The 14,400-nt window shown below is 41.7% G+C and overlaps 1 protein-coding gene across 1 annotated transcript in view; it reads right to left on the reverse strand.

Moving 5' to 3' along the window:
* FSHR (follicle stimulating hormone receptor) overlaps positions 1 to 14,400 on the reverse strand; it is an 84,226-nt gene that overhangs the window by 50,435 nt on the left and 19,391 nt on the right. The window contains exon 2 of the mRNA XM_055816580.1: positions 2,529 to 2,600. Coding sequence (XP_055672555.1) covers positions 2,529 to 2,600 — 72 coding nt within the window. The remainder of the gene's footprint in view (positions 1 to 2,528; positions 2,601 to 14,400) is intronic.

The raw sequence follows: 14,400 nt of genomic DNA on the forward strand, positions 1-14,400 counted from the left end.
GATGATTCTGAAGACCACCACTTCCTTGCAACCTCTGGGCTTTAAAACCTACCCTGTTCTCAGAAACACTGTTAGAAATGATCTAGTAATAAAAATCACGTGTCTAGATATGCTGGACTGCATAAAGCACTTTTTCTTCAGTAACACATTTAGGAAATACAGTCACTCTCTTCATTTTTCGTCTTTTTAGTTCTAGGTGGGCACATACACATAATGCATTGAAGTATCTCATTTGTATACATCAGGCTATCCACATTTTACCGTATGGAGGTATCACATTATTAATAGCTGTTTTCCTTAAATAGAATACAGTTTGCTTTAATCTTCCTTTTTGTGCATGATCTTGCAAGAGTAAAAAGGCTTTCATACAAAGGCTATGTTTTTATATGCAAATCCATTATTTGATTACACACTTTTTTGTCCCTACATTATCATGAATATTTCTGATGAATGTTTTATGGGTTAGGTTTAGGATTTGTGAGCTATTTCAAATTTTATCTGTTTGCCATATCATCTGCAAATACCACATCTTTGTTGATGTTGATTGGTCTCATTTACATATTTATCACACTTGTATTTTCAAGGATGTTTTGCTATAAACTGTCTGTCCCCATTTCTCCTCTATGTACTACTAGAAGATAGATAACTTTTCCAATTGAGCTCATTTCCATATATAATTTTTTTCATTAACAATAAATCACCACTTAGAGACATCTATTCAATGCGATCACCACCTTCACACATACCAGACATACAGTTTCTGAGTAATTAAAGAGAACAGAAGTGGTTTACAATGCACTTTGCAACCCACTTCATAGTCCAGGGAGCTCAATGATTTTCCATATGGACTAGGCTAAAAGGAACCCTGCAGGACTGGGATGAAACAAAGGCCATCAAAACTGTTGATGCAGAGCTGATCTTATTCCTAACTGGTAACTTTAGCCTGCCAAAAAATAAGATTTTCTTTTTCTTTTATAAAAAAAAAAAAAAAAAAAAAAAGACCATTTATAGCAGTGCTTGATGGGCTTATGAGGGTCCACTTGCTCCTGAACAGCAGCTCTTCAGCTCCTGAACAGCAGCTCTTCAGTCTTTGCATGTTCACTGCTTGTTCTTCATCCATCCACTCTCATCTAGGTTCAAACTCCTTTTCCTTTCCTTGCCGCACCTCCTGCTGTGTTCCCCTTCTTGCTAAATCTCTTACTTATGCAAGAGTAGGAGGCAAGAGGGTAGGAACATTGCAGAGAAATGCTGACAACCCATCCCTTTTAGTGTTGCCATTACATACACAATCCATTCCTTTTTGCCATTACGCACACAGCACTGAAAAAGGCACTGACTTTAAACCGAATTTCCCCACTCCCACTCAGACTCCTCTTGGGTGAACAGCCTGTTTGTGAGACCCTTCATGGTGCAAGCACTGGGCATATTTCTCAACAAAATGTTGCGATTTGCTGATATATGAAATAATTCAGAAAAATCATACATGCCCCAGACCAGTTCAGACTGGACAGTAATAGTTATAATTTCTGGTGCTAGCACCTGTTAACCCATAGATTTTTTTGTCACTAAATTATAGTAGGAAATACATTTCCAAGGATTTTTCCTTCTAGTGGTGTAGGGCTGCAATACATCCAAACTAGTATAATAATGAATCTATGATACATCTGTGCATCAAAGGTGCTCATAATTGTATCTCCAGGCTTATCACTAAAATTCACAGAAATTAGGTGCTTACACCCTTTATGTGCTAAGATTTTCAGATCTATCGCCCACAAGAAACTTCTCTCACACACTCTGCCAGCTGACTCTGAAGAGAATCACAAACTCTTTTAGGTTGGAAAAGACCTTTGAGGTCATCGAATCTGACCGTCAGCCTTGCACTGCCAAGTTCATTTCTAAAACACTTCCTGAAGCATCACATCTACGTGTCTTTTAAATACCTCCAGGGACGGTGACTCCATCACCTCCCTGGGCAGCCTGTTCCAATGCTTGGCCGCCTTTTCCATGCAGCAATTTTTCCTAATGGCCAATCTAAACCTTCCCTGGTGCAACCTGAGGCCATTTTCTCTTATCCTATTGCTTGTTACTTAGGAGAAGTGCCCGACTCCCAGCTCGCTACAATCTGCACAAAACAATCCTATATATTCATTAGTGAAAAAAGGATTGGCAGACCTGCTATGGACAGGAGTGCTTTCCTCCATAATATTTCCACTGTTTAATCCCAAAATTCTCAGAATAATCAGTTTCCCATTACCTTCTGCTATGGCATGGTTACTAAATGCAATGACACTCCATGCTGAACCAACCTGTCGACCAAGGACCACCCGCTTGCTGATATAAAAATGTATTTGTGACAACAGTGTTTTGGGACATGCTGTTAAAAACAAAAATATTCTATTTTTTTAAACAGAAAGATGAAACTAGATGAAGCTCAGGATAGGGGCTTGCTCACAGGTGGTAAAAGGAGCTGCAACCAGAAACTGCTGCTTGGAGTGTAATAGCTGTTTCCTAAATATTGACATACATACATTTTCTCTAGGTCACCAAGTCCTGCGAAAGCTCCTTTTGGAATGACTCTCATCTTGGTGAGGACAAATCTCCTGAAAATAGAGAAAATAGGGTGATTATTCACTATTCACAACACAGGCCCTTGTCAGTGTAGGAGAGGCCTTTTATCACAGGTACAAGGACAGTCTCCAGGCTGAGGGCTTTGGCATCTAAATATAGCTGTGATGTTCAAAGCCTTCGTGGGACTCCAGCTGCCTTCCCGGACCACAATTATAGCACAGCGTTAGGCAAACTCCAGAGGTCCTCAGGGAAAAAAGCATCCGTCAGTAGCTGCGGTGTCCCTGTTTGCCTCGGTAAGAAATCCAGACGCGGCCACCGCAGGTTTGCCGGGTGCTGGGCAGGGACAGTGTCTTTCTCACCTCGACCTCTTTTGAGAGATGCTTAAGCGCAGGATGAAGCAGCCCTGTCGAGCCAGACTGGGGTGAGTTGCTTACACAAGGCTGTGCGGTGGTACACACGTGCTTATGCAAGATAAGCCTTGACCTGCTGCACAGATAATTGAAGGAGTCAGCTACTATCTCCCGTCAGCACAACTTTAATACCCTTTATTGCTTCTCACAGTCTCTTTTCTAATTAGTTCATAATGTGCCACAAAACCGGGACTTTGGAATTCATGACTTGATCACGTGTGCAGTGAGACAACATTTTAATCATTTTCTAAAGGTCACAGAATACGCTTTGTGAAGAAAAATAATTTAAAATATCATATAAACCTTTCTGTTAACCTGGACTTGTCTCCTTTTATCACAGTAAACAAAGACGACTACAAACCTCTTGATGGCACTCAGCAAATGAAATGTAGTGTTTCCACTACTCCTTGGAGGAATAAGGTGTTGCCTGGTTAATTGTTTTCTTTCACGCATTTAATCGTTCATAGGTAGTGAGCGCAAACAATTGCATATATTAACATGACCTGCTCATCAAGATACATCCTTCACGTGATGTGTTTACAGAATTATAGAATCATCAAATCGTTTAAGTTGGAAAAGACCTTTAAGATCACCGAGTTCAACCGTATGACTAGATGCCAGGCCAAGAAATCATAGCTGAGACATGAGAAAGCCCACAGAGATGTTGTAGGGAGAAATATCGTAGGGAGAAAAAAAAAAAAGTATTTTTTGCTGAGAATAAAAGTCATATTCAAACTCCCGGGTATCAAACACCAAGCACATAAATAAACAAGAGATCAGATCATAATGGTTACATTGAGCAGTAGTGGTTGAAGAATGAAATTTTCTTTTTAAAAAATAAATTGCGTGTGCTACGTATATGTATACCACCCTGTGATTCAGTTTCTTACTCTATTTTCCCTTGGAAACGGAAAGGGACTGTTTCTGAAGTACTATGGAATTCTTTTTTTCTGTGAGCATGTCTGCCAGACCATCTCTCATTTTTATCATCTCAGAACTGGTTTTGCATGGCTGCTTGGGATCACCCTTCAGCTCATGCCTGCGCTGCCCTACTGTAACGTCTGCAGGAGGGCAGAAATGGGAGCTTAGCCTGGTATGACCCGCTGTGTAGTCCTGCAAATTTTAACACAATACCTCAAAATTAGAGACTTACTTTCTTATTCTTCCCATAAAGTATTCATGCAATCCTCATCTATTTTTTATTTCAGCTGATTAGTTTAGAATTTTCATGGGGAATTATCATGTTTTAATCAAAGTCTTGGGGAAAAAAAGTATTATTCTAATAGAATACCGCTGTGAAGGGTTCCTATTTTTTAATGGTAGGTCTTTAGTAGAATCTACCCCCTCATTATGACTTAACATTTACATAAGGGGAGCAAAGTCGGTGCATGCCTCACTTAGCTCTAGAGATGTCACTGTGATTACACCAGGAGTGAACTTGGCCCCACGCTTTTTTAAACATTGAAATGTATGGTATTCTCAGTCCTGAAAGACAATGAAGTCAATTTGGCATACCATTATTCTTGTACTGTCATTAATGTAAGTCAGAAAGAGCTTCAACACACTGTCACACAAGAATCACAGTGTTGAGATCGTTATGCAAATGTTAGAAGGATTAAAGAGCTTCCAGAAAAGCCCTAACCTGGATTAGGCAATTTGTAAAGCCCTACTGAAAACACAGCCGGTGTAATGCATGCAAAGGTACAGCCGCGCGCTGGGAGCGCGGCGAGGTACAATGGATCCGTGCAGAACACCCAGCAGGCTTAGTGCTACAAAGCTGAACCATCAGGAAACTCTTTAACTTTCATCTGCTTTGAAACCCTTCCTAAACTCTCCTTTGTAGAAACACATGCCTAATTTTGGAGCCCTAGAAAGCAGGCTCTGTCGCAAAAGCCACCTATAATATTTTTTATGGCAGTGTTCTAAAATGAATCCTCTCTGCAGATGCAGTTCATCAGGACTTTTGCAATTTTGTAATGAAATGCTGCCCTATTCCATGCTTTACCACAACAAGAATTTACAGCCTGATCCTGAAACTAATTAAAAGACTGGAACCTCGTTCGTAGGTGAGGTTACCTGTATGAGGAAAACCACAAGTGCTCAGAAGCAAAAAGCAAACCTTGAGTTTCTTTGTCGAATACCCTGCCTTCCTGCTTTAATAAGGTGCCAGAATTCAGGAGCCAAGTGTCTAATGCCCTGGAGCAGTTAAAGTAGAATTGAAGTTTAATGGCTGAAGTCTCACATTCTACTTAAAAAAAATGAAGGTTAATTGTTTTTACACATCCCTGAGTAGTCTAATAAAGTCAGCCTTAATGGTATAACGGACCCTGAAAATTCACATCAGCTACTTGTTGAATTATCAGCTGTATAATGAATAAGTCTATTATAACTAGCCAAATGCTGTATTGTCGATAAATCTCACCAATTAGGCTCCAACAATCAAACTACTTAAATTGAGATACTGGCTGTTCAGTACCAATTCTTTCTGAGGTACATGGAGAAAATAATTGAAAAGCATTTTCTTGGTTTTGTTGCTGGTGTTATTTTAGGGTCAAAGAAATAAATACAGCCCACCTTCATTCAAGCGTGTTTCATGTCAAGGCAAGTCAGTAAACAAAAGCATCCTTTAAAAAAAACTTGTGCTTGATGGAGAGATGTAGTATTTGGTCCTAAAAAAATACGTTAGCACTTAGGCACCTGCAGGGAAAGCAGTGGGAAGCGTAAGCAGTCAGTGCATGGCATGGAACTGAAACCCCAGAGCCAGGTGTAAGGTGCAAGAAGGGTTAGAGTGAAGGTTGGGTGATCCAAAAATCTGTGCGCAGAGCTAGCACTCTCCCGGAGCTTTCAGCTCTGCACCAGAGCTGCAGGTGTAGCACCACCCTCCAGAGACATGGGGAGCACCCACTCACAGGAGTTAACTCATGGGAGGGAGGAAGGCATTGTGGTCTCTCAACACAACTCCGGCAGCCTGAGCATGGACACAGGGAACGCGAGTCCTGGCTTCAAGATGCCCCTCACCCTGAGGGGGGCCATCTCCCATATTTCATGCCCCAGGAGGATGCTCAGTGGCTGAGGGACCTCTCCCTCTCTGGCCCCGAGGGTTGTACAGCCAGGGCTTGGCTCCTTGTACCACCCAAGAGGACAAGGGGAAACTCAACCCCACCATCCTCTTTACACGTATTACAGTTAGCACTGGTTTCCCAGGGACAAATGAAAAAAAACCCGAAAATTTTTTACACTTTTTAAAGTCCAAAGTTCAGTGATGTTGATGTTATTTGGGCTGCAGTAGGTCCCAGAAGTCCTAGCAAGGACCCCAAAAACTTAACACTTGAGAGAGCAGAAAGGAGCACAGGGAAGAAAAGAAGCCCCAGATGGTGCCATGGTTGGTTATCCTGCGTGGCGAGAAGGCAGTACACGTGGCTGGAGGTAGAAGAATGGCAGTATTAACTATTGCTGTTCCCTACGTACAGAAGTATAACCTAACTTAGATTTAAGCCTGACCCATTGCTCCTACCACACCTGGATATCCAGGAGAGGTTTCTAATCCTGTTTGATTTAAAAACTTTTGTTGGAAGTGATTCTTCGTGAGTTTGTTGGTAGGAACTGAGGCTGTCTGCTGCGGTTGTACAATTGCACTTACACTTTATATATCTACATATGTGTTACGAATGATGTTTACTTAAATATACAATATTGTTTAAAATTTAACAGATTTTTACTTGCTTTTTTCTGACCAGTGTGAACAATTGCTTTCTGTTGAGCAGGAATAGCCTTTTACACCTGGAAGGAGGGGTAAGCTTACAGTCAGGCTACCTTCCTCTGGGCTGAACATGCACAATTCCCACAGGTTTTTCCATTTTTCATTTTTAAGTGTTTTATAGGCCTCTTTGTTACACCATTTCAGTTTCTCCCATGAATGGGTGTGAGTAAACTCTCCTATTATTAAACTGCTAAAAACCTATTGCTAATTGAGGCTAGACCTGTCAGGACTAGGGCCGAACTATCTCCTACTGGTTTGTTTACTTATACAGAGACATCTAAACCTGGTTATTTAAAACAGCAGGGCCTCAGTGGATATGAAGCCACTGACACAGGTGACTTACACCACTTTATATCACCATGAAGAGCGAACAACCCAAATACATCTTGTTTCTGCATGGTTGTATCTAGTATAAGAGAAATATAGTGCCAATGTAATCTCAAAGCCTATAGAGGACACGATATAAACAGCAGAAATTAGCAGGTACTGGTAAAATATTCCTGAATAACCCTCTAACATTTCCAATTATGAAGACATTTTTTGAACTTTTCCAAAAATAGAGGCTTCTGCAGCTGAAGTAGTTCAGCCAGACAGAATACAAGACATGAGGGGAAAAAAAACGGTCCACAAAATTATTCTTCCATCCAGCCTCACATGAATCCAGTGACAGAAATCAGACCGATCTCATCACGACAGGATGGAGGGCTGGATGTCGTTGTTCAGGTACCTGGTGACAAAGGTATGAGTGATTAAAGAGACTTGGTAAATTACAATGTAAGGGAAGTAGAACGATACGAGTTATTTCTGCTAAATGTCTCTGGAAAAATTACATAGTAAACATGAAGTATGCACATTAAGTAAATCCATGTAATACAGTGTGCTTGTGAGGTTGGCCATTTATGTGCAAAATTATACATTTTGCATATTTATCAAATGAGTTCTCAGATCCTGGTCCCACAAGCTTTTTCTTGAACAATTATGGAGATGCTCTTTGGCATAAATTCTCCACCAGAACTTACTCCTGCACTGCACTGGTGCCTCCTCCTCCCAGCTCCCTTCCTCAGCAAATGCCCCCACCACTGGCAATAACCTTATACAACAAAGGACTGCACTGATTATCAGAAATTAGACTAGTTAATATATATATATATATTCTGCTTCATAAAGCATGGCTGCATTTATGTCTTTCAAACCCCTCTTTTAAAACCCTTTTCTCAGATCTACTTAAGTCACAGTTAATCAGAAAGTATGTGCATTGTGGAATTATCTTCCCTGACTGATGTAAATTGCAAATTCATGATGTTAAAATGAACTGTATCAAGCAGTTACTATAAACTTAAGGACTAAAGGAAAATAAAATAAAAAGCCAAAAAGATTCAGTGACCATAATGCTAAATCACCAAATTTGGTTCCAAAGAAGTAAATGTGATAGGATTTTGAAGAACACTTTACTTTAATCTCTCAGCTAATAGACTGATGTTATCACCTTCTAATCCTCTGCAGCAATGTGTATTTTGTCAAACAAAGATTTACAGTGAAATCTAATTTACTCTCTGTAATTTTTTTGTTTTGTTTTGTTGTTTCTTTGGTTTTGCTTCTTGCATTGGGGATGTGCTGGAGGTTCCAGCACAAGCAACAGAGGAGTCTTTGCTTTACATCAGGAGAAGACAAAAGGATGCCATGACCTATTCAGTACACGCTTGATTAAATGCAAAAATCATCAGAACCTTGCCCCTGTTGTTATTTTTTCTTCCCCTCCCCCCCCCCCCCCCCGCCCCGTTTTCTCTTGATTAGTCAATGCAACAGTGAAGGGCTATGGTGCTTTTATGCTGTAACAAGAGACCAAGAAATACTGCAGACTTTGTCCCAGGTGGTGCAAATCAATCTGGCTGTGTCGTTTTTGCCCTAATTCTCACTGGAATGAATCATGAGATTCCTTTGGGCTAAATGTTATTTACTTTAAATTTACGGAGAACATTTGCAAGCCCCTAGCTCCTTGAAATGTGTTCACGTTGCCATACGACCTCACTATTACTAGGGTCTGGTTCTAGTAAACACCTCACTACGAAGGGGCATGTGTAAGATATACATGAACATGAAAGTATTTTTCCTAACCAGCTGCCTAGGTGGAAGATCTCTGTAATCTATTAAGCCGTTTGTAGCTGCTTTCAGACATAGCTATGGTTTCCTGGTCCTAACAGCAGGCAGAGAGGAGTCCAAAACTCATAAAGTGGGTGCTAAAAAAACATCAGGCTTCAAAACCCATCAAGCTAAATGCCAAAAGATTGGTTTAATTTGCTTTCTGGTTTTAAAGTCTTTAGAGCGCATTCATATCATGCTGCAAAGCTATTTTCAACACTCACGAGGCTTTAATTTAAAAACAGAGAAAGATTTATGTTAGTTGCTTCAATTCCAGGAGGTATTGAGGTTGGGACTTCATAAGGCTGACAGGATCATGAGGAACGGCGCTGGCAGGGACAAAACACCGCTCCCACCACTCTGCTGGCTCACCTTTTCAGGGAGCCACGCCATCACCTTAAGGGAAAAGCAAAGCCAAGCAGAATATTTTTCTAATAATGACTATTCATGTAACTACAGATTCATTTCAAATAGGGGACCCTGATGGCACAGGCAGGCTCGAACAACGGAGGAAGAGCTTTGCAATTCATTTTTCCAACCGAGGCGTGATCCACGCGTTCGAGAGTCTGCGAGCGCCTACTTTACACACATGTAAATTGACTTACAAGAGAGAGACCGTAATCCCTTGCTAATATGCACAATCTGGCTCGAAGCATCTAATCACTGCGTTCACCTAATGTGCTTAAATCAGCTGCTCATCCCCTTCAGATGCTTGTGAAAGGACAAGTTATCTAGGCTGTGCAGCTGGTTCTTTTTTTTCGTGGGATAATATAAGCAGGTAAAGGTGAGTATTCCAAGGAAAAATTAGGTAATGTACATTTTACGGAGCAGACAGAAACCAAAGATCCCCTCCTGAATTTCAGGCTGGACTGGGCCTGGTGAAGGTAGATTTAATTTTCTTCATGGCAGCTCATACGGTGCTGTGGTTTGGATTTTTGATCAAAACCATACTGATAACACACTAATCCAGCTTTCACCGAACAGCACTTGCTCAGCACCGATGCAGCCTTCGTTTTTCCCTTTGCCCCCTGCAATGAATAGCCTGGAGGGGGATGGGGGGGGGGGTGTGTGGGCCACAGGCTTGGGGGCACACAACCGGGCAGGTGAGCTGAACTGACCGGGGGGGATGTTCCATACCGTATAACGGCACGCTCAGCGATACAAGGGGAGATCATTCCTCTACCTGACTGAAAAATGTGGGGTACACCTGGGAGGATGCACGGCCTCCTTTCAGGTGTGCTGCTTGGGGATTTCTTCGGGTCTCAGAGTGATGTAAGGGGCATCTGAGAAAGAAAATATTGTGCCATGTGTGCTATCAAACGAAGCCTGTACAGACAAAGTAAACACAATTAGAACCATGATGATCAAGTTATTAGCAATGCCCCTCTGCTTTGCAGCTCTGAATCTAAAAGGCAATATGTGCAGTAGCTTGCAAAAAATCACTCCTTAATCCTTACCAGTGGTCTCCCTTAAAATTCAATTTCTTTTTTTTTTTTTTTTCCTGAATTAAGATTAAAAGGATAATGAACAGTACTGATGGCATTCCTATTCTAAATGTAGTGAATACTTGCTCGGCGTAATAATAATGCCACCCAGCCACCATAAAGAGCTGAAGGAAAGCATTTTAAGATCACACAGCTGATGTCCTGCTGGCATTTTGCTTGCTGAGTGCCCACAATACCCTAACAGGGGGAACAAAATGCCCATTTCCCCAGCAGAGCCATGCTGCCGCTCGCACAAGCACACAGCAAAGTTGCTGTGGGATTTGTTTTTCTCCCAGGACCCCGCTTAGGTCAGCTAATAAGTTTCACACAGTGCCCCTCAGCAGCTAACAGCTGATAATGAGAGATAAGGAAGGATAGAAAATTGTGGTGAGGGGAAAAAAAAAAAAAAAAAGGCATCTAAAAGACTGCAAAAGTAGGCAAGCAACATGCTTGTAAAGCTTAAGCTCCCTCCCCCCTGCCTTAGTTTTCCAAAACCACGGTGTGTTTAGTCTCAGCGCTGATACCCTTTTCATTGCTGGACAAAGCACACACTGCGCATCGCCCCGCTATGCTGCAGATAGCTTCTTCCTGAGGTCACACATGCAGGCAGTGAAAAATAAAGAAAAAAAAAATTAAAGCAAGCTGCAAGATGCTTTTAAATACCTCTGCTTGAATAGAGTGGGATGAATCTGGAGGCGGGGGATTAAAAAAATATAATCTAAAACAAGATGGAGAGGGGAAGGAAGAGAGAAGATTGCACAATTCCCAATCAGACACAGAGATGCAACAGCAGGACTTTTACTCAGTCTGAGCTGTTTAGTGCTCTATACTTAGTGCAATTATCTCACTGTGCTGAGGCTGGATTGCTTGGCGCTGGTACAAAGCTGGGGAGGAGCAGAGCTGTGCCTATTCAGACCAGTTGCCGGTGTGTGTTAATTTATTTTGCAAAGTGCCTGACAAACAATTTTGTTGAAGATGTAGGTGCGAGCAGCAGTAAAGCACAAGGTATGTAGCAAACCGAAATGACATCTGCCCTGAGCAGACCTACTGCAGAGCACCCTTGGACACAAGGACGCTGGTCCCTTTGGTGGCCTGGGGTGGCTGCAAACCTGCACCCTGCACCCTTGCAGCAGATGCAGCAGACAGCAAAGCAATGCCGTCCTGGCAGGCAGGATCTCCCCCTCTCTTTTCAGATTACCCAGAGCTTGAGCAAAGCAAAGCAAAGCTGGAGCTCTAGGTTCCTCAACAGTATGTACACACAGAGAAAAAGGTTCGCCATGGAGCATAGATTGCAACAAACAGGTCCTTTGTAGGGCTCTGAGCAGAATCCAGGTTTACTGTGCTGGCATCTGGGAAGAGTTTAACTGCTAGGAATGAGCTACCTGCAAAAAAGGCCGGCAGTAAGCTTGAAAGCGCAGTTAAAATTGCTTCTATTAATGTCAAAGGCATGCTGTGAAAAGTGTTTTGTGTAAGATAAATAACACAAGTGAATCAAGTTATCTCGTCTTGGTTACACAGCGCCAGAAAATAGCCATTGCTTTATTTTTACAAATAGCTATAATTTTATTAGTATCGATTATCCTGTAAGACACTACACTACTTTCAGAAGAGCACATCCTCCTTCCTCACAGCTTACTCACACAGGCCTTTGAGAAACGTACAGAAATGTGCAACTTCCTTAAAATCTAACCTTGATATCTGCAACCGCCTTTATGGTGAGGAGCCATTAAAAATTCATTAACTCTAAAGGCACATGCTCAGTGTTGCATCTACTTATATTAATATTTCTGCATAGTGTCCTAACACTGCATAATGTCCTAACAAAAGGACCATTGTACAAGCACTGGCTATTTTATTCTTGCACAAAGAGTGTTTTACTTTGTGTTCCCTCCCGTGGGCAACTTGTCAAGGCAAATAGGGTTATGGAAGATGTCCACAGCCCAACCAGATGGGGAGCTTTTTAGGTGCTGGCTTCAAAACTTGCCCCTCTCTTTTTGATTCAGAGCAAGAATAGCCACCCTGCTCACACACAGCCGGCCACGTCAACCCTTTTCCCATCCCAAGAACGTGTCAAAAAAGATCTTATTCCACAGCAGGGAGAGTACAGTGGCTTGTTCATCAGCTGAGGTCATAGCAGAAAGGTGACAAGTGTTCTTTGTGTGTAGTGTCTCTGCCTCTAAGACCTCTGGACTTTCTACATTGGCAGGCCCTTCATACATGGTGCTATTTTTAATGACTGAGACAAGTTGCCCAGGGGTGAAATTCCTTAAGTTCTGAGTTGGATGCCTTAGTGTAGGTAAAAAAAAAAAGAAGAGAAAGCTTTTCTGCAAAATATCTTGATGAACCATTGTTGTTTAGCAGAACACCAAACAGCTTACCTCTGTCATTTTATCTCGCTTCACAAATTAATTAGAAAGAACTAGTGTGGTTTTTTACCTCCTTTCTCATCCATATCCTCACAGACAGTATACTATGCTGCTTAATGGGACACAGCTGAAATATCACAGAATATTAAATAGAATAAAAGAAAGATACTCACCGTTACATTCCTTAATTAGCACACACAGCCTAATAAGTAACAGGGTCCCCGCCAAATATTTGGATTAATTTGGATACATTCAAAGGCTTGTTTGAAGTTGTAATGAGATATCTGATACTCCTTGATGCCAGAACAGTCAGAAACCATTTAAGGAGTAGCACTTGGAAACTTGATCGTACTTTTTTTTTTTTTTTTTCCGCTCTGGAGCTGAGCATGAGCTTTGTGAAAGTAAATATTCTCTCTGCTATCTAATACGTGCTGTATGTTCCAAAAAGCAGCATGAGTGCCAAACACAGCTAACCCAATCGACAGTCTTGGGAAAACAGCATCTCCTGAAGGGGGTCCTGGCTGCAGACGGCGCGTACTCTGCTGTTCTCAGGGCAGCAGTGCTGACATAACTGTACTGAAATACAGAAACATGCTGGACCTGTGCCATATGCTCCCACTTCGCTCTCACTGTGGCAAGTGGAACATTCCCTTCTTTTTACAAACTAAAGTGCACATTTAAATTTTAAGTACTTATGCTGTGAAATAACACTGAAAGTGGCAAAGGTGAAAAATCCCCACCTTTTGTTACATTAGCACCATGCAAAAAAGCAAAACCTGTTCATCCCCTCTGGTCATGCTCTCCTCTGATCTGAATGTTTCTGCTGACTGTTTCGAGGGGGACAGAAGCTGGCTTCTGGAATTGCTGTTGCCTGTGCGAGGGAATGAACCACACAGCACATCGAGAATGGAAGCACCTGTGAGATTAACGGGACCAACAGGCTCCTGTGTGCGTAAGATTGCTCCTAGTCCTCACGTTGTAATGCTCTTTGCACATTTACACAAGTCTGGTAAACATTCCCGTTTACTGCCATTGCTCACCACACATTCCCACATCACTAGTGCTCTTCTTAGCCACACAGCTTCCACGTCAAGAACTTCTCCTAGCTCGTCAGTTAGCAATTGCTGAGGGACATGTTCACATGGATATGAATTGCAGGTGGATGGACTCTCAATTTTATCCTGCAATCTCCTGAAAGCACCTCTTCTCCCTCACAGTCTTCCTCTGTTATTGAGATCTCTTCCCCACAGACATCACCAATTTGATAGAAAGGCAATGACAAAGCAAGGAATCCTTATTATTTCTTCTTATAGTAAAAAAAAAAAAAGTTTTCCTACTATTTTAGCAAGAATTAGCTTGCCACTGCAAATGCTGTGTATCTATTTACCTTCCACTAGCCATGGATTTACTCTCACGTGTTAAAATGATGCTCCTGAATATGTATAGCATGGCAGCTAGTGTACCAGCAGCCTTAAAAATACTAACCATACTATTTTCCTTAAGATTGACAGGTTTCTTTCCAGTAACACACAGGGTGAAGCTCACACTGGTATCAAGCATGGATCTCTAATGCATTTGAAAGTGAGAATTATTGTTTCAGAAAGATGCCAGCTTGACCACTCTGGCAACTGAAACACTAGCTTATATTCAGAATAAAGATGTGCTTAGCGCTT

This window comes from Falco peregrinus, chromosome 11 (genome assembly GCF_023634155.1).
Source record: "Falco peregrinus isolate bFalPer1 chromosome 11, bFalPer1.pri, whole genome shotgun sequence".
NCBI classification, from domain to species: domain Eukaryota; kingdom Metazoa; phylum Chordata; class Aves; order Falconiformes; family Falconidae; genus Falco; species Falco peregrinus.